Here is a 25,021-nt window from a genome sequence, read left to right on the forward strand (position 1 = left end):
CACAGGTGATGTGGTTCTCATGCGCCCGCGGTCTGCGGGATTTTCCCATGGTCACTGGCTTCCAGCAAGTTAAATACGATTGGCCACAGTGTGCGCGCGCGTGCGTGTTTCCGTCTGAGCCATGACTGGGATTCTCCGAACTGGTGCGGTGACTATCCTTGATTTTGGCAAATCCTCAGCCACTGTTTCTTCCGCCTCCTCTGTTCCTTTTCTTCTTTTAAGCAGCCGGGATTCCAGCTGCCTGTGGGTCGTTTGGTTTCATCGCGCGGCTCCTGGATGAGCTGGTTTTCTTTTTCGATCTTTGTATTTCAGTTTGAGCCCTTTGGGGCGTTTTTATTTCTGTTGCTGTGTTTCCAATCTCTAGTATTTTTACATTATTCTTTCTGGCAGTTTGCATGGCTCTGCTGAGCGATGCATCTGCTGAAATGACCCACGAGTGTGAGGCTCCCACCTGTTTCCTCTCGCGTAAAGCCTTCAGACCCAACCGTTCTTCTCACCTGTATCACCACAGGCTAATGTCGTCTTGTTTGGTCAGTCCTAAGTGTGGACTCATGCAGGATGCATTGTTTTGTGACTGGCTAATGGGTTCAACGTTCAGGACTGTGAAGTTGGTCCCCACGCTTGTATGTGGCAATTCCTTCTTTTACTTGACACGTGGAGTTCCATCACACAAATACCTCTCGGTTTACTTACCTGCTCTGTATTTCACGGACATATGAGGTGCGTCCGGTTCTGAGTCTTAGGAATACGATGGCTTTGGAAGTTTTTGCATGGTTTTTTGGTTGACAAGAGCATTCATTCCTGTTGGGTATATAACCAGAGTGGGTTTGCTGAATCATAAGGAAATCCCTTTCAGAAGTAATTGTGCCAGGGACACGTGGGTGGCTCAGTCGGTTAAACCCTTGGTTCAGGTCCTAACCCCGGGGTCCTGGGATCAGGCCCCTAGTCGGGCTCCCTGCTCAGTGAGGAGTCTGCTTCCTCCTCTCTCTCTGCCCCTCCCCGTGGCTTGTGCTCTCTTTCTCTCTAGTAAATAAATGAAGTCTTAAAAAAAAGTAATTGTGCCAAGTTGTGCTTCTTCCAACAATGCACAAGAGCCCCAGCCGACCTACATCCTTACCAGCACGTGGTAGTAGCACATTGTGACTAATTCTGTACTTTCCTGATGACTCATGAATCTGAGCAGTGTTTACTATGTTTAGCCATTTGGCTATTTTCTTTGTGAAACGTCTGTTCAAATCATTTGCTGATTTTTCTCTTGGATCATGTGACCCAGGAGAGTCATTATTATGATTATTATATTTAACTTATTCACAAGATCCTGATACTAGTTCCTCATCAAATACATGCTTTCTCAGTATCTTCTCCAACTCTTCTGCCTGCTTTTCATTTCCTTGAAGCTTTCCTATAACGGCAGATTTCTTAAAATTAAATGCCACAAACTGTTACATGGTACGCCTCAGGAGAAGGCGGAGCATCACAAAATGGCTCTAGGTTTCCTATAGAAGTGTCGCTGTTTTTCATCTTTCACACCTGGAAATGCAATGCATCCGGAATTACTTCTGCGTATGGTACGAGGTGAGGGTCAGCTACCTTTCCCGAAATCCGGGTAGTCTCTTGATCTCAAACCATCACTGCACACTGCACCAACCATCACTGTGGTCAGAATAAGGTTGTCGTACAATATGTAGGACTAGAACCGGACACCGTGTGTGTCCGATACCATAGCCGCAGCCGCGTGTACCTTTGAAACATTTGAAACTTTCCCTCACGCCACATTCTCCTAGATACTCTCGCTTCCTACCAGGCTTGATATGTGGCAAAGCAAACCAGCTTTGTTTTTCAAGACTGCTACGGCTTTTCTGGGTCTTTTGAATCTCCATATGAATTTTGGAATCAGCTTGTCAACGTCAGCAAAATTTACTTTCTGGGATTTTGATACAAATGACGTGGATTCCACATATTAAGTTTTGGAAGAATTGACATCTTTATAAATGTGACTTTTTTTTTAAGATTTTATTTATTTGACAGAGATCACAAGTAGGCAGAGAGGCAGGCGGTGGGTCGGGGGGAGCCGGCTCCCCACTGAACAGAGAGCCCGATGCGGGGCTCCATCCCAGGACCCTGGGATCATGACCTGAGCCAAAGGCAGAGGCTTTAACCCACTCAGCCACCCAGGCACCCCTAAATGTGACTTTTCAAGCCCATAAATACAGTATTTGGCTTTATTTACTTAGATCTCTAAATTCCCTCAAAAATAGGTTGTAATTTTCTTTGTTCTTTTTTAGTTTTTTTTTTGCCTAAGTAATTGATTTTTTAAATATTTTATAATTTAAAATTGTATTTGATCTGTCTTAAACTTAATTTTTAAGAGATTGTTGCTTGTCATCAAAACATAATTTTTTATGGACTCTGCTCCATCTGTATTGCTATATCAACTTTTTAATAGAAGTATTGGAACTTCACACGTTAAAAATCATGTTACTAAGCAGAGCGATTTTATTTCCTCTTTTCCAATATGTGTGGTGTTATTTCTTTTCCTCGCCTATTGAACTGGCTGGGCTGTGTAAGTCAACACCTTAACCAACCGAATGATTAGGCACATCCAAGTCTTGTTTCTGAGTTTAGGACAAAATGTTTAATATTTAAACATATAGTTTGATTTTGTAGATTTAAAAAATCAGACAGGATTGTTCATTTCCAGCCATAGATATTAAATTTTTATGATGCTTTGGCTTCCAGCTGGGAGAAATTTTGCCCCACGAGGGACATTGGGCACTACCTGGAGACACTTTCAGTTGCCACGACTTGAAGTGTGCAGGCCTCCTGGCATCTGGCCGATGGAAGCCAAGAGTCCCTCTGAACATATGACGCACAGGACAGTCCCTGCAGCAAATCCCCATCTTGGTGTTTCAATGTTCAACTCTATTCACGAGGGGCGCCTGGGCGGCTCCGTGGGTTAAGGCCTCTGCCTTAAGGCTCCCTCCTGAGATCACCGCTGAACGACCCAGAGGCCCAGGACAGGGGCACCTCTCTCAGTCCTTGTGGGCAGGGGGGGGTGCACCCCGCAGCCCTCTAACCTGCATCCGGCAGCCCCCAGGGGCTCAGGCCGTGCCTGACCTCACAGCCGCCCCACAATCTGCATTTCAGCCTCAGCCCCTGCGCGGGAAGAGACTCCAGGAATTGTCTCAGCAACCGGGATAGGCAAGGAGGAGCCCGGGGTCCCTCTGCACGTGATGTCCTGCGCGTAAGGAAGACCGTCCCGTCCCCCACTGCGGAGTTTAGTCTGGGGCTTTCTTTCACTTGCAAAGGCCCTGGGGCCGTGAGTGGGCCAATACCCGAGCAAGAGAAGCAGACGGAGGTGAACAAACCCCTGAAGAGACAGGAGGAGTCGCGAAGCCTCGGGTGGATGCGGGGGCAGGGGGTCCCGCTGCTCCTGAAAACCCAACCTGGACTTGGGGGCAGCCTTGCAGGGGGGCTGTCGGCGATGTTCCCAGTCCCCGTTTCCCCTCATCCTTTTGGGGGACGTGGGGGTGGAGGGGTGGAGGAGATGGGGGTGGTGGGGTCTGTGGGGCCCAGGGTGTCGGCTCAGGAGTCACTGCTTCTCGGGGAGGCCGGAGGGCCCTGCGGGCTGAGGCCGCGTCAGAGGGCTGTGCCTGGGGCCCACCCTGGGGCTAGAGCGCGTGAGCATGAGAAGTAGGGGTGGGAGCAGGAGGGGGAGAGGGAAGAAGGGGTCCCTTTGGAGACTGCCATGCCTGCGTGGTCACCAGGGTCTGGGGCAGGGACTCGGCCGGGAATCTCCCTGAGCCTCGGGCTCCGCCGGCATCTCCTGGTGAGCAGCGCCCCCTGCCGGCCGGCCGCCTCCAGCCGTCCCCCCTGAGCAAAGTCTGGCCACTGAACCACACACCCCCACCCCGTCCACAGCAGGCCTGGGGCACACGACCCGTGCACGCCTTCCGCGAAGTCATCCAGTATCTGCCATGTGCGGGGCACTGCGGTTGACCCAGAGCAGCGGCCAGAAGGACAGAGGCCCTGCTCCGCCGGCCAGTCCTGCAGCGGACTCCCTGGGTCGCCCCCCCACGAGGGGCGATGTTCACAAATGCCTCCCCAGCAAATGCTTCCCTTCCAAGCCCAGTGGTGCCACGTGTCCTGGAGGAGGGTGACTCACCCCCTGCTCTCACTTTCGGGACCGTCCCGCCGGCCTCGGTGTTCCAGGTCTGTGAACTCCTTCCAAGCACCGCCCGCGCTCCCTGTCCGCTGCGTTCACCTGGGACCCCTCCTTGGCTGTCCCTGGGTTTCTGCCCCTGTTCCGAGCCCACCCAGCCGGCTTCTCTCCACTGCTGTTTCCTAGAAGAAATGGTCTATGGTTCCTCACTGTCGTGTTTTCCTGTGATGCTCAACCTAGCCCCAATGGATCAGACACTTTCCGGTCGACGGGTCACAGCTGCCGCCGACCTCGTGTGTCTCCTCTAGCGCGTGCACTAGTGACTTCTCCTGCGGGGTCGGGGGAAGTGGCTCCCACCACCGGATAGCAAACACCAGGGTGGCTTGGAGGGGCCACAGTGGGGCCGGACACCAAGGGGCAGGCCTGACCTGGGGGTGGCCGCTGCGGACCAGCAGAAAGGTGGTCAGAGAGGTGGGAGCAAGGCCTGGGGAGCAGGCAGAGGGGCGGGCGTGGCATGGAAGGGTTTCCAGAGTCTGCACGGCCCCTGGGCTGCTGTCGCCCTGGGATGAAGGGAGGACCTGTTCGGGGCCTGCGTGCCCGGGAGCTTCTGGAGGCAGGGGTACGGCAGCCCGTGGGTGTCGGGGACCCAGCTCCAGGTGAAGAGAAGCCATCGGGGGAACACTGCCATCAAGCTGGGAAGAAGGGTGGGAAGTGTGGGCGACCCCTCTCATGGCTCTCCGGAGCCACCACAGACGGGTCCCGGTGGGCTCAGGTGCTGTCCCCACGTGTCCCCGGCCAGGGCCTAGAGGCGGGAGGCGGCAGCTCCCCACCCTCCCCTCGGCGGCCCCGCTGTGGGGTCTCGCCGGCGCAGCGGCGTCTCGGGATCCAAGCCACGCTCGCTGCTGAGCCACGTGGACGGACCACAGACACTGCTGCCACCACCCGTGGGCATCGCAAGGTGGCTGTGGCCCCTGGGTCAGCATCCCTGTGGCTCTCGGGCCTGGGACCCGGTCCCGGGGGGCGCTCGGGGCTCGCAACAGAGCCAGAGGCAGAGGCCGAGACCTGCCCCTGGGCCAACGCTGTGGACTTGGGGAGTCCTGGGGGCGTGGCCTCTGGACCCGCCACCAACCGTGGAAGCACCCAGTTTCCATGTTGACCCCCTCGAGGCTCCCAAGGCCACTGCACACACTCCCTGGGGTCACGGAAACCAAGTGCCCCCTGGGGGCATAGGCCGCAGACTGTTGGCACAGTCTGGAGGCCAGGACGTCCCGTCTGTCCATCCTGGGTCTTTCCGAGGAACCCGGCTACGTAAGGGGTAAAACTCGGACTCTTTCAGCAACTTCCCTATGGCTTCCTCCGAGACCCAGGGGCTCCCGGAGGTTCCTCTCCGGCACAGACGCCACCGACTCTCTTCCATTGAAGAGTCTCAGCCTCCAGGAAACCCCCACCCCACGCCCGCACAGGATGGCCCGCCACGGCGGCCACCGTCTCGCAGCCGCCAGCCCCGGCCCCCCCTCCAGACGGTGGAGCTCTATTCCACACTTGACCCTCAGAGCCTGACGCCATGGGGGCAGAGGGCAGAAAGCCAGAAATGTCAGATGTAGATCACGAAGGGGATGAGGGCGGGAGAGCGGGGCGGACGCGCGCACGGGGCTGGGAAGGGTGCTCCGGGGGCCGCAGACAGGAAGGGAGGGCAGAGAGTTCTGCTTATCAGCTGTTTATTTGGAAGCCTGGGATCAGGCTTTGACATACAGGGAGCCAGAGGGTCATTCCAGCTCCCGAGAGGAGGGGCTGCTCCCAGGGTCCCAGGAGTCCGAGCTGCCTCGAGGGCCTCTGTCGGCCGGTTGGGGTCTTCAGTTGGGTGAGGGGGAGAGAGGGAGGGTCCTGGAGGGAGACGAGCCAAGTGGAGGCCCCGTCACTGAGAAGGGGGTCCCGGGGTCCTGTTCATCCTGAGAACGTGTTGCCCAAGCTGGGGTGCAGATGGTGAAGTCAGAGCGTGAAGTCAAAGAGCCCCAGAGCAGTGGGCTGGGGGTGGGGGCCCCTGCATCGGCACGGGCCACTTGACATTGCTGTCCAGACCCTCAGATCTTGCACTGGCAGCAGCAGGGGACATAGCAGCTGGACTGGGAGCAGCCACAGGAGCTGGACTGGGAGCCCCCACAGGAGCCACAGCTGGAGCAGGAACAGCTGGCACACAGCAGCACACGGGCTTGCAGCAGCAGACGGGCACACAGCAGCCGGAGCCACAGCAGCCCATGGTTCTGGTGGGCTGAGGGTGGAGCAGGTCAGAGGAGCAGGTGCGGAGGACAGTGCTCAGGTGCGGGGCCTCCTGGGCCGGGAGCCCTTTGTACACCTGCCGGCTGTCTCCGGGCACCTGCTCCCCATGGCCGGGGCTGTCAGTGCCGCGACCACCTGTCTTCCCTGCCTTCCCAGGCGACGAGCTGAGGATGGGTTTGCAGAAGGTCCCCTTCCCCCAACAAACGCCTCCCACTGGCCCAGCCATGTCTCCGCATGATTAGTAGCCCTCGCACTGCTACACTGCTGCTCCCGGAACACAAGCTGGCCGTGCCAAGAAAGAGACTCCAAACATAAGGGAAAATGTTAAAGGAACCAGTAATCTCATCACACAATGGGGACATTTCGGTTAATTTGCCCAATTTACCTTTCTCCTTAGATAGCTCCATTTCATTTTACATTTTAAAATTTTCTACGTAAACCTGGTTTTCGTATTTTTGCCAAATTTTCATCCATGTCATGAAAGAGGCTTAACTAGAGGGGACTTGCTAGCTCTGACCCGTCTGCAAACACGGGCGAGCACGGCCGACTGTGCCTTTCGGCTTGCGCGGGCCCCCGCACGGCGCCCGGTGCCGGCTGCTGCGGGGCGGCCGAGACGCCGAGTGTGTCGGGGTGACCTTCTCTCGTCTCGTGGGTGTCCCAGTCGGAAAAGGGCACCGCATTTATGGCTTTACTTTCTTTTCAGTGAGGGTGATTTTTTTTTTTTTTTTTACTTTCTTACAAATTGTGTTTTCTTTGCCTTCTCTGTTGCTTTGAGACATAATTTACATACAGAGGAGCTGAGTTTCCTCGAACAACACGCTCTGCTTTCCACGGCCGCCCACGGGGGAGCTCGGGTTGGATGTATGTATTTAGGTAGGTCTTCAGTTAGCTATTGCAGAGAAAGTGTGAGAGCGCAGCAGACAGGAGGAGAGGGAGGAGGGAGCGGGCTCAGGCCCAGGACCCTGAGATCATGACCGGAACCGAAACCGGGAGCCCCAGGTGGGGACACGCAAGGACCCCAGCATGCTTTCATGGGTCTGGCGCCATGTGTCTGCCTTCCTGGTATCTTCTCGTGACTTCTGCCCGTTTCTTGACTGGGTTTCTTCGGGGGGTGGAGGCTGAGTTTAACAAGCTCTTTCTAGGTCCTGGGTACCAGCCCTTTCCCAGCTGAGACCTCCGCAGATGTCTTCTCCGTCTGTGGGCTGCCTTTTCGCTTTGTTGACTGTTTCCTCTGCTGGGCAGAAGTTTCTTATCTTGATGAAGTCCCCAGAGTTCATTTTTGCTTTTGTTTCCCTGCCCTGGGAGACGTGTTGTTGCGGATGGAACTAGAGGGCATTACGCTCAGGGAAACGGGCCAGTCCGACAAAGACAAAGACTGCGTGATCTCACTGCTGTGGATTGTGAGACACGAGACCGATGAACATGGAGAAGGAAGGAAAAATAAAATAAGAAGAAAACAAAGAGGAAAACAAGCCATAAGAGACCCATAACTCTAGGAAACACACTGAGCGCTGCTGGGGGGGCCTGGGGTGACTGGGTGACGGGCACGAAGGAGGCACGTGGTGTCACGAACACTGCGGCTTAACCCCGACTGCTGGACCCCTGAACGCGACTCCTGAAACCAGTGACATGCTACATGGTAACTACATTGAATTTAAATAAAGAATCGAAAATACATTAAGAATCTGAAAAAGGAAGCCCGGGCAGAGGCAGGGGAGCAGGGGCCGGGCGCCAGGGAGCCCGGCCGACGGCACAAGGGAAGCAGGGCCCGCAGCCCCCCGGGATGGCTCGGAGCAGGAGAGCGGACACCAGGGAAGGCGTAGGAAGCCCCGGTGCGCGTGGGAGCCCGGAGACAGGGCCCGGCGGAAGCGGAGGCCCCTGAAACGTGGTGCAGGCCTCGCTCCGTGGAGCTGAACCAGGCTAAAAATATAGGCGGCCTTCCGCAGCCTGAACGAGGGATGTGCTGGGGCACCCAGGCGGCTCGGTCGACGGATCAGACTCTTGATTTCGTCTTGGGTCACGATCTCGGGGTCGTGAGATCGAGCCCCTCGGGTCTGCTTGGGATTCTATCTCTCCTTCCCCCTCCCCACGCTCTCTTTCTATAAGGTAAATAAATAAATCTTAAAAAAAAAAAAAAAAAGGAGTGACACGTTCTGGGAAAAATGAAGCCAGAACACCGCCGAGTAAGACATATGATTATCAAGTTACAGAATTCCAAAGATTAGCCCTGAAAATGTTGCCAAAACAGCAGATTCCCAGCCCTCTGTGGCGTGGGGTGAGGTGGGTGCGGACGTCTGGCTGGTCCCAGATGTCCCTTGGAGCGTCCCAAGCCCAAACACACTGGAGCACTATCTCCAAACACCTGATAAAAGCAAAGCTTTCCCCTGGGATGTGTGTGTCTCCACAGGGCACCACTGCGGCGAGCGAGGACAGGCAGGCAGCCCCAACCCTGCTCGAGCCCACGCACCCCCGCGCGCCCTGATCCACCAGAACTGGAGGCCGTCGGCCTGGGACGGGCTCCGGCGGGGGAGGGACGCGCCCGGGCGGCCTCCGCAGAGGCCTGACATGTAATCCGTGGGTGTGGGTTACCAACAACAGGACCTTTCTCCCCTGTTCTGACTCTCCCTCTATCTTCCCAGTGAGCACGGGGATTAGGGTCGGCGGGGATCACAAGCTCCTTTGAACATCGTTTCTTGTTTGTTCGCGGCTGGTCGCCGCCGCGCTGCCTCCCGGCCGGGGTGGGAGGCTGAAGCGCCTCTTGATTTTTCCGCACGTCCCTTCCTTCCTCTGAAACAGAACCCACTCACGCAGCTCAGACATACCCACGCGGGGGGGGGGGGTCCCTCCTGAAATACACGGAGGGTCGTGTTCATGTTCTTATTTTCAAACCGGCCCGGAGGCTGGCTGCAGACGGACGCGGCCCCTCCTGCTGAGCCCTGCATTTTTTTAATTAAGCCGCGTTTCTTTACATCAGTCCAGCCCGCGATTTCTCTGATATGCAGTTTGCTCGCGTAAGCACATGCCTCGTTCTGTTTATTCTCCCCGTTTTGGACACCGTCCGTGCTTGCAACCGGCCTGTCCACGAACCGGCCCCTGTGAGCAGGGCTCACGGCTCCTCTATGACCCCGGCTCCGGTGAGAGCCGAGGGGTGCCTGGGTCTGGTCACCTGGACAGAGGCTCCGTGCCGGGACCCACCTCTGAGGTCTGCGGGCGGGCTCAAGCCAGCACCACGCAGCAAGCGTTCAGAGGGTCTCCCGACACGGAGGGGGTGCCGTGGGATCCCCTGTAATTGTTGTCCCTGATTCGCGACGCTCTCCATCAGGGCCCAAACCCCCGCCATCCCCCCTTCTCCCGGCCTGCCCCAACGCTGCCCTGCCCTGATTTATCGCCCAGGTGATGGGTGGGCTCTCCCTTCCTCGTGATCCGTGAAGCCTGATTCTCCCACGTAATTCAAGAGTTAGGAACAATTCTCCCGTGACCTTCCGGGACTGTTAGAATTGCACTTAGATTAGTTTGGGGACACTCTTCTTTCCATTGCCACGTTGCTGTCAGGGGAGGGCTCATGCCAGGGCTGGGGTGTCCCGGGTGCCAGCACTTCTGTTGTCCTTGCGGAAACGTCCCTCTCATGTCCTACCTCGTGGTAGGAGTTCTGCGACTTTTGTGACTTGAGTGACAAGAGCAGTTGTTCTGGGAGCTTTGAGCAGGAGTTCTACAACCTGGCTCAGATCTCTTATCCTGATTTTCTCAATATCCATTCTGGCTGCTTTTCTTTGGAGATGGACGTGTCCCGTGCCAATTGTCCGCTTTTCTTTCCCCACAGTCACGACGGACCACATCTTGGTCTCACACGTAAATGTAGAAGGACGTGTCTGAACTTTCTGCAGTAACCGTCAGGGTGCTGTGGGGATTGGACAGACAGACTTGATCGAGTTTTTAAGGGAGATTCTTCTGTCTCTCCACCTCTGGGCAGAAAAGTCATAAGTTGCTCGTGGACCCTTTTCTTCACACCTGCTGAGCTGATCGTGTGAATTCTTTTCTCCTTTGAGCCACGAGGTAGGGAGTACGGTGACGTATTTCCTGAGCGAGAATCACCTTAGCCTTCTTAGAATAAGCCCTCCTTGACTATGACTGGCTGCTTTCAAGGACCGACCTGATCGTTCCTGTATTTGGTTTAGAAATTGTGCAGTTCCGTTCACACTGAAGCGGATTGACGATTTTCCTCTGTCTTACTGTGCTTTGCCGGATTCTGAAATGACAGTGGTAAAAGCGGCATGAGAGGGCGTGCTCAGCTGTCCTCCAGCTCACCCCAGCATTTGCAGGGGGGCTGTGGGACCTCATCGGTAAAGTCATCTGCGTCTGGGGCTTTCCAGGGCTCAGGATTTCTGGTGAAAATTTCACTGACTTTCAGGGTGATTGGTCGGTTCAAGCTTTCAAGGTCTTTTCATGTGAATTTTACTATTTCATTTTATTTTGGAAAGGTGTCCGTTTTTTCTAGATTTCAAATTTCCAGCAGATTTTCTCCCCAGATTCCTTTCTTGTGAGATCTGCTCCGTGTCCATGATTTAACTTTGCTCAGGTTGTGTCTTGCTCGTGTGCATCTTGCTTCCTCTCCCGTGGCCCGGTTCGCAGACAGTTGTCTCCTCTGTTTTTCCAAAGACGCAGCATCCCCTGTTGCTTCACCGTTATTTTTCCTCTGCTTCTTTCTTATTATTTTAGTTTCATCCTGTGCTTTTTCTCGCACCTTTATTTGAATGCTTGCCTTGTTTCCATTCTTTTCTCTTAAGCTCTCAATTTTCCTGGGTGGTCCTGGCTCAGGATTTCTCCTGAGGTTCTCAGCAAGGCATCGGTGGTGGCTGCCTCATCCGAAGGCTTGAGTGGGGATGGAAGAGCCATTTCCAAGATGGCGCCCCACGTGGCTATGGGAATCGGTTCTTCACCACGCGGGCCTCTCTGTAGGCTGTGACATGGCATCTGGCCTCCCCCGGCAGGGGTAGTGAAAGGGACCACACTGCCTTTTATGACCTCTCCTCCGATTCACACACCGTCAGTTCATTCCAAGGGAATCACTACGTTGTTGGTATTCTCATCTGAAGCCCTGTCCTCGGTCTTCAGGTGACCTTTCCTTGGTCACATAAATCACTTAGCCGTTCACCACCTGACACCATATTGCCCTGTCACGTTTGCTTTCCTCTTACTTTGGGAGAGGTGAGAAAACCCACACAACCAATCCTTCAAGCTTCATGGGAAGCCCACAGGAAATATCTAGGTTCACTTAGAGCCTCCTGTTCTAGTGGGTTCCCAACCGGATCTACAGACCACAGGTAGACATCAGGTCCTATAGGAATTCTTACAAATTTTACACACAATTCTATGTTTATGTTCATATGTATCGACTTGTCTAAGGAGACCCTCATTTGAATTTTAAAGAGGAGTATATGAACCACAAGTACTTAAGAAAGGGTCTACAAGTGTGGTCCCCAACATGGATCACAGAAAAGCATATTAAAACCTATTTGTGTTTCAGCTTCAAAAATATGAAAAAATTAGCTAACATGCAATATATGACTGGACAGATCATATGCATACTACAGAAATTCACCTATTTCAGGGATGCATGCTATTAAATAAAAGCTGTTTATTGGGGCATCTGGGTGGTTCAGTGGTTAAGCCTCTGCTTTTGCCTCAGGTAGTGATCCCAGGGTCCTGGGATCAAGACCCACGTCAGGCTACCTGCTCAGCAGGAAGCCTGCTTCTCCCTCTCCCACTCCCCCTGCTTGTGTTCCCTCTCTCAATCTCTCTCTCTCTGCCAAATAATTTAAAAAAAAATTTTTAAGTTGTTCATTGAGGAGTTTCCCATCACAAAGGGTAGGATCCACTGTTGTGTTGGTAGTTCAGTGGGACATTTTGGGAACCTCTCCTAATGCGTGTGCCCAACTGGGTGCAGACACCCCGGGTCCTAGAAGTCCAGAAGGGGACCCCAGCTCATTATCTGGGTCCCATCCTGATCCTCAGTCCTATTCTGATTCTGGGTCTTGTTCTAATTGCTGAGTCTTAACCTGGTCCTAACTTCTGTCCTGATCCTGACTCCTGTCCCCACGGGTCCTGAGTCCTGTACTGACCCTGAGTACTGCTCTTTTTTTTTTTTTCCAAAAATATTTATTTATTTATCTATTTGAGAGAGAGAGAGAGGGAGAGAGAGAATGAGCTGAGGAGGAGCAGAACTAAGCAGGGATCCCAACGTGGGGCTTGATGTCAGGACCCTGAAATCATATCTGAGCTAAAACCAAGAGTTAGACCTTAACCAACTGGGCCACTCAGGCACTGCTGAGTAGTGTTCTGATTCTGAGTCTTATCTTGATTCTGGGTCCCATCCTGACCCTAAGTCCTTTCCTAATTCTCAACCCAATCCTGACCCTGGGTCCTTTCCTGATCCCGAGTCGTTTCCTAGTCCTGGGTCCTGTCCTGACCTTCAGTTCTGTTCTTCCCAGAGGCGACAGGCAGGACAGGACTGACCGGTCCAGAGCATTTCCCTGGACTCCATCCCCTGTGCCTTCTGTGGACAGTCCCTGGGCTTTCACGGTCAGGGCAGCACCAGGGGGACGTCAGGAACATCATGAGACGGTGCAGGGGATTGAACCGTGTCCTTCTGGAACTTCAGAATCCGCCCTCATTGGGACATCAGGTCTTTGCAGGCGGAGCCAAGCTGAGGTTGTCCCGGACAAGGTGACGACCTAACTGAAGGCCGGTGTCCTCGTGAGAGCAAAGAGGAGAGGTGAGGTGCAGACGCACGGGGAGAAAGGCCACGTGAAGAGGGGTCCGGCTCCAGCGCGACGCAGGGCGTGTCAAGGATGCCGGCAGCCCCAGGAGCCGGAAGAGGCAGCAACGATCCTCCCGCAGAGCCTCAGGGAGCCCACGACCCTGCTGACTCCACCGAGGACCTGCGGCCTCCAGACGGGAGCAGGAACGTCTGCTGTCAAGCCCTCCACCTGTGGCCGCCTGCTCTGGAGCCCCAGGGGACCAATACAGGTCGCTGAGATGAACCCGGCCTCCAAGCCAAGAGCCCTGCTCCCATCACCTTCCGCGGACACACGGACGGCTTTCCCGTCTGTCAGGGAGCACATGAGGGGACACGGTGGACTGAAGGAAAAATGCAAAACTACGACAGCACTGAGGTTATTTTCAGATGAAAATCAAACAAACAAATACGATTTCCCTGGGAGAGTGGCACAACAGGAACCAGGAAGTGACCGTGTGTCCAGCACCTCACCTGACCCTGGGCAGGGGTATAAAGGGCTCCCGGCCCAGGAGGCCCCACACCTGAGCACTGTCCTCCGCACCTGCTCCTCTGACCTGCTCCACCCTCAACCCACCAGAACCATGACCTGCTGTGGCTGTTCCGGGGGCTGTGGCTCCGGCTGTGGGGGCTGCGGCTCCGGCTGTGGGGGCTGCTGTGTGCCCGTGTGCTGCTGCAAGCCCGTGTGCTGCTGTGTGCCAGCCTGTTCCTGCTCTAGCTGTGGCTCCTGTGGGGGCTCCAAAGGGGGCTGTGGCTCCTGTGGGGGCTCCAAAGGGGGTTGTGGTTCATGTGGGGGCTCCAAGGGGGGCTGTGGCTCTTGTGGGGGTTGCAAGGGTGGCTGTGGCTCCTGTGGGGGCTCCAAGGGGGGCTGTGGCTCTTGTGGGGGTTGCAAGGGTGGCTGTGGCTCCTGTGGGGGCTCCAAGGGGGGCTGTGGCTCTTGTGGGGGTTGCAAGGGGGGCTGTGGCTCCTGTGGCTGCTCCCAGTCCAGCTGCTGCAAACCCTGTTGCTGCTCTTCAGGCTGTGGGTCATCCTGCTGCCAGTCTAGCTGCTGCAAACCCTGCTGTTCCCAGTCCTGCTGCTGCAAACCCTGCTGCTCCCAGTCCTGCTGCTGCAAGCCCTGCTGCTCCCAGTCCAGCTGCTGCAAACCCTGCTGCTCCCAGTCCAGCTGCTGTGTCCCCTGCTGCTGCCAGTCCAGCTGCTGCAAGCCCTGCTGCTCCCAGTCCAGCTGCTGCAAACCCTGCTGCTCCCAGTGCAGCTGCTGTGTCCCCGTCTGCTGTCAGTGCAAAATCTGAGGTTCTGTTAAGGACCTCAGGTGACTCCTGCTGGTCCAGTTTTCCCAAGCTGTGACCTATACTTTATTGCTAAGTTCCAAATCACACCCCAGGGCCATTGCCCTCTAGAAAGAAGACAAATTTGGTTGACGATTCCTTGGGAGAAGCCTGTTTAATGTTCATTTTCTGCTGACTTTCCCATCACCTTCTGGAAGCATCTCCGTCCTCCCCAGACCCCGTCCTGGTTGGCCCACCGACAAGCCCATGCTCCAGGTGGTGTCCTGTCTCCACTTTAGGAGGCTGTTAGTGTTCGTGTTCCACTGGGAACAAGGTTGTGGTTAAAGAAACACTTGGAGCTGCTCTGCGTGTCAAACACTGCTTTGTCTTAAATCGTGTTTCCAATCAATAAAAATATGTTCACGGATTGAAACCCATGGCTTGTGCCTTCCTGTCATTGGTCACGACGGCCTTGAAGGTCGCTGCTGTTCTCATTCTGTTCTATTCCACACTTGGGGGCTGATGGATTTGTTGGTGGCGGCGTTAGTGCCCCCCCGGGGTACGGCCAGCAATCACCCTGGCCTCCCCTCTCCTCTGCGGTCTCTCTTCTATCCTCGGGACCCTCTCCAGCCATTGATGTGATAGAAAGAGGACAGTCCCCAAGGCCAGGGCGATAGAGGCCTAACAGCTGTGGGACAGTCCCAGAGCTTCAGACTGTCCCCTCCCTTCTTCCAGGGCTCTGCCCCCTTCCTCCTCCTCCTGCAACCACAGGCATAGCTGAATCCCTCAGTCCTGGTCAAGTGGCTGGGGCCTGGGAACCAGATGTTGCCATTCTCACCCACATCGGAGGACTGTGGTCAGACCAGCCTCTTGCCACAGGAAGCTCACACACCGGCTGAAGGAAAGGACTTCAGCTACTGCATCCGCGTCCCAGCCCTTAACCTATCTGTTCCAATCTGCATAAAACATAAGGGATTGTCAAGAAAAAGAAAAACAGTGGCTGTTTCCCAGACTGAGGACCTTGGGAAATCATACTGTGAGGCCTCCCTTGTTATTCTGAGGCCTCCAACCACATTCTTTCAAAATTCTTAGAAGGCAGTATTAATAGAGATGAGTTATTTCAAGTCATTTGAAAACACAGTAATCTCCCAGTGTGATATGCCCTCACCATAGAAAAACACAAGAACAGAAATCTTAAGCCGTTTCTGGTAAACATTTTGTTGGTGGGTAACACCGATATTCTTACCCTTGGACAGCTCTGACCGTCTCAGTGAAGAGCAAATGTATAATTAGGTCAGGACCAGAAATGTGAGTGTGGGTGTGGGACTAATGAAGTTGAGTAAAAACCCTGTAGTGCTAAATGTGAATTTAAAATGCCAGTGTGAAGTTATGATGTATATTATCTTTAAAAAACTGGTTTCCTAGTCCACCGAAAGACCTAGAAAAATGGCCAGCCTGGTAGCTGTGAGCACTCCTTGTGCCAAACCTGTTGTTGTCAAATACCACTCCTCGTATCTAAGTGGGACCCAGGTTCTCCGCAGAAATGGGACCGGAAATGAGTTAAGTGAATATGGAACACCTCAGTGCTCCAGAAAGCCAAGAGATGACAAAGACTCCTCAGGTCATGTTGAAGAAGCAGGGCATCAAGTTCAAAGAGGTCTCCAGGAGGTAAGTTTGGGGTAATGTTTACACCAATGTTTAAGTGGACTGAAACAGAGGCACCTGGTGACTTAGCCAGTTAGGTGTCCATCTCTCAGCTCAGCTCAGCTCATGATCTCAGCAACATGAGATGGAGTCCTGAGTTGGACCATGTGCTGAGCAAGGAGTCTGTTTGGGAGTCTCCACCCCCCTGCCCCTGTGCGCGCGCTCTCTCTCTAAAATAAATAAATAAATATATATATATATTTTTTAAATGGACTGATACACATCAAGTATGCTTAAATCTATAAGCACAGAGTGATGCACAGATAATAATACAAACAATATACAAAATGCATAGTATCACAGCTAAAAGGCGTTTTATGTAAGCCTCATGGTAACCACACACAAAAAACATTATGGTGGATATACAAAAGACAGACAGATTCAAAGTATATCATTATAGAATATTACCAAATCCCAAAGGAAGACAGCAAGAAAAAAACAAAGGAACTACAAAACAGTCTGGAAATAATTGACAAGATGACAATAACTATAGTAAGTTCGTATCTATCATAATTCCTTTAAATATAAATGGATTAAACTCTTCAAAAGGTGTAGAGTGGATGGGTTTAAAGGAAAAAAGAAGTCCCAATTCCATGCTGCCTACAAGGGACTCACTTCAGCTTCAAGGTCACACCGAGGCTGACAGTAAGGGATGGAGAAAGATCTCCTGCAAATGGGAAATAAAAGACAGTGGGGGCGGCTGTACTGCCACCAGGGAAAACAGACTCAAGGCAAAATGGTAACAAGAGACAAGGAAGGGCATTATTAATGACAGAGAGGATGTAACAATTATGAGTATTTACCCACCCAGCATCAGAGCACCTAAATATAGCAAATGCCAACAGATCCGAAAGTAGTAATAGACACAATAACAGTAGGGAACTTCAGTGCCCCCTTTCATCAACAAACAGATCGCTCATACAGAAAATCAGTGAGGAGACATTGGGTTTGAACTATATTTTAAAGTTTGGTGTACAGGGCACCAAACACACTTTCTTCTCAAGCGACATGGGGCGGTCTTCAGAACAGATCGTTTGTTAGGTCACAAAACAAACCCTGAACTTAGGAGGATTGAAGTTGTATCGAGTGTTGTCTCTGACAGTAATGTCAGGAAACCGGAGAACAGTAACAGGAAGAAAATGGAAACCTTCACACAGAAGTGGAAAGTAAGCAACATAGCCCTGAACCACCAATGAGTCCAGGAAGAAATCAAAAGGGGCATCCAAAAACATCTTGAAACAAAAGAAAATGGAAGCACATCATACCAAAACATACAGGTTGCAGCGAAGGAGGTAAGTTGCTACCATTTCAATGCTTGTGTCCTCTCAGAATTCTTATTAAAACCTTACCTCCTTCTCCCAATGTCCTCCATGTTATTCCTTATGCTCCACAAGTACGTGAGACCCTATGATAATTAACTCTCTCTGCTTGACTTATTTCATTCAGCCTAATCTCCTCCAGTTGGGGGAAATCAGAGGGGAGACAAACCATGTGAGACTATGGACTCTGAGAAACAAACTGAGGGTTTTGGAGGGTGGGGGTGGGTGGGGTGGGTGAGCCTGGTGGTGGGTGTTGGGGGGCACAGATCGCATGATGCACTGGGTGTGGGGCGTAAACAATTAATCTCAGAACACTGAAAAATAAAATAAAATTTAAAAAAAAAAAACCTTAACTCCTGAAGATGATGGTGCTAAGAGGTGGGACTTTGGGGAGATGCTCAGCTTATCAGAGAGGAGCCTCCTGAGTAGGATTCGTGTTCTTATAAGAGACCCCACGGAGCCCCCCAGCCCCTTGTACCCCATGAGGACACAGGGAAAGGCATCACCGATGAAGAGGTGGGCCCTCGGCAGTGACCACATTGAGTCTGCCAGCACCATGACCTTGGGCTCCCCAGCCCCACCATATAAGAAATAAATTCTGTAGCTCATGAGTCTCCCAGTCTGTGATATTTTGCTGTAGGAGCCCAACGGACTAAGGTAGGGGGTTATGTGACAAACACTAGATGAAGAAACAAGAAAGATGTCAACTAAACAACTGCTCTTACATCTTAGGGAACTGGGGCCAAAAAGACAAACTAAGCTCCAGGTTGGCAGAAGGGAGGAAATGGCTCAGCTCAGGCGAGGAAGGGCGGGAGACTGTAGAAGAGTAGCCGAAAACAACGGTGCGGGTGAAGGAGGTTTTTGAAAAGTTAAAAAAGAGAGTTGATAAAACTTGGGCTAGAGTAACTTAGACTCAAAGAAAACCTGAAGCGAAGCAGAGGACATTACAACAGACCCCACAGAAACGCGACGGATGGTAAGAGATTACCGCGGACAATCATTCACCGACAGAACAGGTACTTCCGACGTGTGTTTTTTTTAACACCACAAAATCCTTCCTTTCTCAGCGCTCACGGACTGGATGTCCCACAGTGAACGTGACTCTCTTCCGACACGACGCACCTGGCGTCGACAGGTGAAGGGATCTCACGGGTGAAGGGCACAGTCCCGCAGGAACACCCCCGGCCCCACGACTGCTGGTGTCACCTGTGCTTCTGACTGACCAGTGAGACGTCCAAGATTCCAACAACCCTTCCTTGGGTTTGATGGATTTGCTGGAGCCACCACAGAACTCACAGAAGTGTGTCACCCACTAGACGAATGGTTGCTGATAGAAGCATAAGCTCAGGCGCAGGGGGTAGAAGAGATGCAGGGAGCAAGGTATGGGGAAAGGGCGTGGAGCTTCCGCGCCGGCGAGCACATCACCATCCCCCAAATCTCCCCATGTTCGCCAGCATGGGACCTCATCAAGTCCTGGTGTCAAGAGTCTCTATAGAACCTGACCTCTAAGGCACCCCCTCCCCTTCCCAGAGGTAGGGGGGTGAGGCTGAAAGCTCCAAGACCTAGGGCCCCCACCCTGAGTCCCCTCAGCAGCACATACTCAGGTGTGTTCTTTTGGAGACTCCTAAGAAGTGACAGAAGATATTCTTATCACTTGGGAAATTCTAAGGTTTTTAGGAGCTTCTTGCCAGAAACTGGAGACAAAAGATTGTATATATTTCTTACCCTACAACAATAACCTAGAAGAAAGGGATGAATTCCTAGAAGTGTATAACCGACCAAGACTGAATCACCAAGAAATAGGAAATCTGGGGGCTCCTTGGTGGCTCAGTCAGTTGAATGCCTGACTTTCAATTTCAGCTCAAGTCATGATCTCAAGGTTGTGAGATCAAGGCCTGCGTCATGGTCCACGTTGCGCTTAAGATTTTCTCTCTCCTTCTGCCCTTCTCCCCATGCCTGCTCATGCCCACTCCCATCTCTCAAGAAAAGTAAGGAAGAGAGAGAGGGAGGAAGAAGGAGAAAATCTGAGCAGACCAAGAAGACTAAATGGAAAACTTTCCAGCAAAGAAACGTCCAGTCCAGATTGGTTTCACAGAAAACAGAAGCAACATGAATAAGCAGGACCACATCCCACTAAGACGTTTCTGCCCAGCAAAATACAGAAACAAAAAAACCATCAAAAGAGTCCTCATGCAGCCTACAGGACGGGAGAAACACGTGTAAACCATGTATCTGATAAGGGGTTAATATCCAAAACATTTAAGGAACTCGTACAACTCAATAGCAGAAAAACAAATAACTCTGTTAAAAAATGGGCAAAGGGCCCAAAGAGACATTTTTCCAAAGAAAACATATAAGAGCCAACAAGTACATGAAAAAGTGCTTACATCCCTTATCACCAGGGAAACGCAAACCAAAACCACGAGGAAATCCCACCTCACCCCGTCACAATGGCCGGCATCAGACAGGCAAGAACGGGCAGGTGTCGGGGAGGCTGTGGGGAAAGGGGAGCCCTCCTGCTCTGGGGGCGGGAATGCGAGCGGGGCAGCCACGCTGCAGAACAGGCCGGAGGGTCCTCAGGAGGTTAAAAACAGAGCTGCCCTAGGACGTGCTGATCCCACTTCTGGGTATTTGTCCAAAGGGAATGAACTCGCTAGTTTGAAGAGAAGCCTCGGCCCCGGTGCGCCCGCGGCGCCGTTCAGGGCGGGGAAGGTACGGAGTCCGAAGTGTCTGCCCGCGGACCGGGGGGAAAGAAGGTGTAGCTCGTGCTTACGGTGGGCCACGACACGCTGCCTACAAAGAAGGGAATCCTGCCGTTTGTGACGTGGATGGGGCTGGAGGGCATCAGCTCCGTGGAAGGAGGCAGACCCAGAGGACGACCCCTGCAGAATCCCACCCACGGGCTCTGACGACACGGAGCTCACCACCGTCAGCCACACAGCGGCGGCCGTCCGGGGCCGGGGGAAGGGGTGGGGACGTCGGTCAAGGGGTACCCACTTCCCGCCGCCGGACCGCCCGTTCCCAGGATGGCACACGCGCCATGGGACTGTCGTTGGCAACACCGGGTTGTGCGCCCGAGAGCCCGAGAGAGCAGCCCTACGTGTCCTCCCTGCAGAAGCGGGGGCTGCGGGCGGCGGGCGATGGAGGCCACCGGGACCGCGTGTGCGAACCTCGAAACCGCAGGGGACGGGCTGGTCCCCACTTGCCAGCCACCCCTCCGTCAAGCTGGGAACAACATGCAGGGCCCTCGGCTGCCTGTGGAGGACGTTGGGAGTGTTTCCCTGCGCGAGAGGAGCTACGGGACAGAATCCCGTTTCCTCCCGCTGCTGCCACCGCGCTCCTCCGGTCGGCGGGCAGATCCCGGGGGGCCAACGCTGCTCGGGATCAGAGCCTCCCCGTCGTGTAACCCAGGGCAGAAGAGGGGTGTGGGCGGCGGTGGTGAATCATTGCCGGGGAGACGGGGCCGGAGCCGGTCAGGCTGAGAAGGCTCGGGCTCTCATCACACCTCGGATAAGACAAGGCTTGAGATCATTAGCCAAAGGCCTGACAGGTCTGCCGCATGGAACACTGAATTCAGGCTATTTACGGGCCCCTTGTTCCTCCTTTCCCGGGGACAGGGTCAGATGGCAGGTGGCAAGCGGCCCCCAAGTCCCCCCACCGCCCCCCGGCCGCCGGATGTGGCCATGTGATTCGCACGAGCCCGTGAGCAGAAACTGCAGCGCCGGTTCCCACGGGCGCCTTCCCTTCCTCCCGGCGGCCCCGCTCCCAGCGCCCAGGCCGCCCCAGCCGCGTCCCGGGGGAGGAAGGGTGGTGAGCCGGGAGCGGGGCCGAAGCAGGCACTGAACCGTGGGGGCAGCTCGCTCAGAGGCATAATTGGCTGACCCGTCCTGCTTGACCCAGAAAGGTAATAAAATGAAAGCAGAGCCGTGGCCTTGGTTCAGTGGCCAGGCCGGGAGTGGACAGGAAATGGCTTTCAGAGGCCGCAGCGATGCCGAGAGGGGGTTGGTATCGCCTCCCGGGTCATGTGTCTCTGGGGGGCTCCGGACGCCCGCTGCTGCCCCTGCGCCGGGTGGTCCCAGGGGCCACACTCTGCGAGCCCCGTGAGGAGGAGGAGAGCTGGAGGGACCGGCGGGCGCGGCAGCCGGAGGGGCCGGGATGGAGTCGGCCCAGACGCGCGAGGAACCGCAGAATCGTCCCCCGAGCGGCCGCCAGTAGCCCGCAGGAGGTGCTGAGCAGCGAAGGGCACTCAAAGGTCAAATGAACACGAGGCCGCCGGCCGGGAACCCGCGGTTATCCCCAAATCACGAGCTGACATGCAAAGTCCCTGTCGGCGGAGCCCGTTTCCAAAGAGCACGGCTGGGCGCCCGGCCCGCAGGAAGGGCCCCGCACGCCCCGAGCCGGCGGTGACTGTGGTGCTGGTCGGATGCCACCCAGGCTTCCAAAGCGGAATGCACGGCCGCCACCCCAGTCCGTCCTGGCCTCGCCCCCTGGTCCCAGCACAGCTCCTCCGCCACTCGGGAACGCCCTCGGCAGCCAGCCCATGGCTCAGCGTCCAACCCACTGCCCAGCCAGTCGCCAGGTCGGGGGGAGGCCGGCCCTCCTTACCCTGCGCCCCTGACCTGCGTCCCCAGGACCCCGCAAGGGCCACCATGCCTTGAAAATAGTCACAAACAAGGGTGCCTGGGTGGCTCAGTGGGTGAAGCACCTGCCCTGGGCTCAGTCATGGTCCCAGGGTCTGGGGATCGAGCCCTGCGCCGAGCTCCCTGCTCGGCGGGGAGCCTGCTTCCCCCTCGGCCTCTGCTACGTCCTCCACTCGTGCTCTCTCTGACTCTCCCAGTCTCTCAAATAAACAAAATCTTAAAAAGAAAGAAAGGAAGAAAATAGTCACAGACACACTGACACATCTAACGTCGCCTCCCGTCAGCGCAGCTCGCCGGGCAGAGCATGTTAGTCCCTGCCCTGCCCCGTCCCCACCCGTCCCGTCCCTGCCGCGACCTGTCCCCACGCGTCTCGTCCCTGCGGGTCCTGTCCCCCGTGCGTTGTGCCCCTGCCATGACCCGTCCCCAAGCCTCCTGTCCCTGTACATCGCACTCATCTGCCAATTAATCTGTGCTGACCATTCGGGGCGGGCTAATTACAGGCATCCTGTCCTCTCTACGTGATGCTTTTATTTACAAAAATGAGCAGCAACTGACTTGTAAGGGGGGGTAAAAACACCAGCGCCCAGGCTCAGGGGCATAGAGGGCCCCCTGGGAAAGCCAAGGATAGTGACCCCCCAGCCTAATGGCCAGACCTCGGGACTCAGCAGCCCAGCCCCTCAGGTCACGAGAGCCCGCAGTGGCCTGTCCCCTCTGCCACTTGAACCTCTCAGGGCCGCGAGTCCCGCCCCTTGGTGCCTCCAGTGAGCTCACTGGGAGCGTCCTGAGTGCGGCGCCTCCGACCAGGGCCCTTGCCGGCCCCTGCCCCACCCCTGCCTGCTCTCGGCCCCCACGACCCTCCTTCTCCAAACCGCTTAGGCTGCCGGAACCCAGGTGGCCGTTGAGCTCTGGCTAGAGGACGCGGACGCATCTGTGCCCGGGGCCTCCCTGAGGGCAGGGGGTCTCGGAGCCCTCCCCGCCTGCCGGGTCATGGCTTACGTGCCCTGCCGGTTGCCGGGACCCTCCCTTTCACGGATGTTCAGTTTGGATCTTCTAAATAAATAGAGTCTGTACCTCCCCAAAGTTTACTCTGTGATCCCTTATTTCAGCTTCTACAGGGTTAAATAAATGTGTAACTTTCACCTGACTCCGCCGCCACGCTTTTGGGACCAACACCGGCTGCCCCCACTGTGCTCCCGACGATGTGGGTTTGCAGAGCATCACAGGCCGTGGCTCAGAGGCTCCCTGTCCCCAGTCCTGGAGGCCAGAGCCTGAGGGCCAGGCATGGGCACGGCCGGGTCCCCTGGGGCCTCTGTCCTCGTGTGCGGACGGCCGTGTCTGTCCTCGTGTGCGGACGGCCGTGTCTGTCCTCGTGTGCGGACGGCCGTGCTCTCCCTGTGCCGTGGGTCTTCCCTCCGTACTTAGCCCGTTTCTGCGACCAAATTTCCGTTTCCATAAGGACCCCAGACCTGTTGGAACAGGGGTCCCCATGCGGGCTGGCGTCCTCCTAGCTAGCTCTGTCTGCCCCAGCCCCGTTGCCCCAGAAGGCCCGTCTCTGAGGCCCCGGGCTCCGGACGCGGACGTGAGCACGGTCTCCCAGGAGCTCGCACACGCCGGGGGCTCGTGGAGCAAGGCAGGCAGACGCCAGAGGGCGGGCTGCACGGCCGGAGCCCCCGCCCCAGGAACCCGGCCCCGCTCGGCCCCGCAGCCGCTCCGAGGGTCTCGTGATCCTCACGACAGACATGCGGGCCGCGGGGCCTCACATCCACTCAGCGACGTGGAAACACCTCAACGTTCTCCCGAGTTCCAACCCCAGTCCTCCCACCAGAAACTTGTAGAAGCACTGGGTCCCCAAATGTCATTTTGAAAGGTCACCGAGAGCCTCCAAAAGTGAAGATTCCTCAGAGCCAAGCACGGAGACTGGGAGTTTTGAGCCCATGGAAGAGGTGAAGCAGGGCCACTGGCCTCCGCGCAGCCTGGGGACCGGCGACGCCGGCAAGCTCGCGGGGACCTGTCTTGGTCAGGGAGGAAGCCGGAGAGCGCCTCCCCACCACCGCCGTCCTCAGCTATGGGGTTCCGGGTCAGGGCAGCCCATGCTGGGGTGTTCCAGCGCCGAGGACATGGAAGCCCTCAGCCCACAAGGAAAGTCACCCTTAAGCAAATGTCCGTGATCCCCACAGACGACGGTCCCGGGAGCCAAACTCACAAATCAACACACACACACACACACACACACACACACACACGGGCCTCGCAGGGTCGGGGAGAGCCAGCAACAGCTACAGACAGAAGAACCCGTCAGGCCAAGGCCCCGGGCCCTGGGACTGTCAGACATGGCACAAAACAAGTGCTTTAGAAATAACTAAAGAGGGACGCCTGGGTGGCTCAGTGGGTTAAAGCCTCTGCCTTCGGCTCAGGTCATGATCTCAGGGTCCTGGGATCGAGTCCCGCATCGGGCTCTCTGCTCAGCGGGGAGCCTGCTTCCTTCTCTCTCTCTGCCTGCCTCTCTGCCTACTTGTGATCTCTGTCTGCCAAATAACTAAATAAAATCTTTAAAAAAAATAAAAAAGGAAAAAGAACTAACTAAAGAAAGAAAACTCCTTTGGAAATGGGAGCAGGGGTGCAGAACAAAAATGCTGTCGAGCACAGGGGAGCAGCCAACAAGAAATTCTACGAAGGAAAAGCAAATTAATTGAATTTTAAATTCCAGCTGGGTCTGGCTGGGCCAGATGCAAGGCGGCCCAGGCGCGGAGTGTAAACACCGGTGCGTTATCTGCCATTCCGCACGGGAACACAGGCGCGGGGGGATGTGTGAGGGAGGAAGCCTGACACACGGACCGCCAGGCCTCCGGAGGGGCTGA

At 55.1% G+C, this 25,021-nt stretch overlaps 2 protein-coding genes across 3 annotated transcripts in view; one reads left to right on the forward strand and one right to left on the reverse strand.

Moving 5' to 3' along the window:
- LOC309873523 (uncharacterized protein) overlaps nucleotides 1-25,021 on the reverse strand; it is a gene marked incomplete at both ends in the record, with an annotated part of 83,551 nt that overhangs the window by 37,466 nt on the left and 21,064 nt on the right. The gene's annotated exons all lie outside the window — the stretch shown is intronic.
- LOC309873526 (uncharacterized protein) lies at nucleotides 13,817-14,524 on the forward strand (the record flags this gene model as incomplete). Of its 2 annotated transcripts, none has more annotated exons than XM_082749323.1 (2): nucleotides 13,817-14,302; nucleotides 14,483-14,524. In XM_082749323.1, 2 exons carry the CDS (start codon nucleotides 13,817-13,819, stop codon nucleotides 14,522-14,524), a joined length of 528 nt encoding a protein of 175 aa, XP_082605449.1. The 2 variants fall into 2 exon arrangements, with proteins under 2 accessions (XP_082605449.1, XP_082605450.1); XM_082749324.1 differs by having other exon boundaries at nucleotides 13,817-13,961; nucleotides 14,157-14,524.

This window comes from Mustela nivalis, assembly GCF_964662115.1.
Source record: "Mustela nivalis genome assembly, chromosome: 9".
NCBI lineage: Eukaryota > Metazoa > Chordata > Mammalia > Carnivora > Mustelidae > Mustela > Mustela nivalis.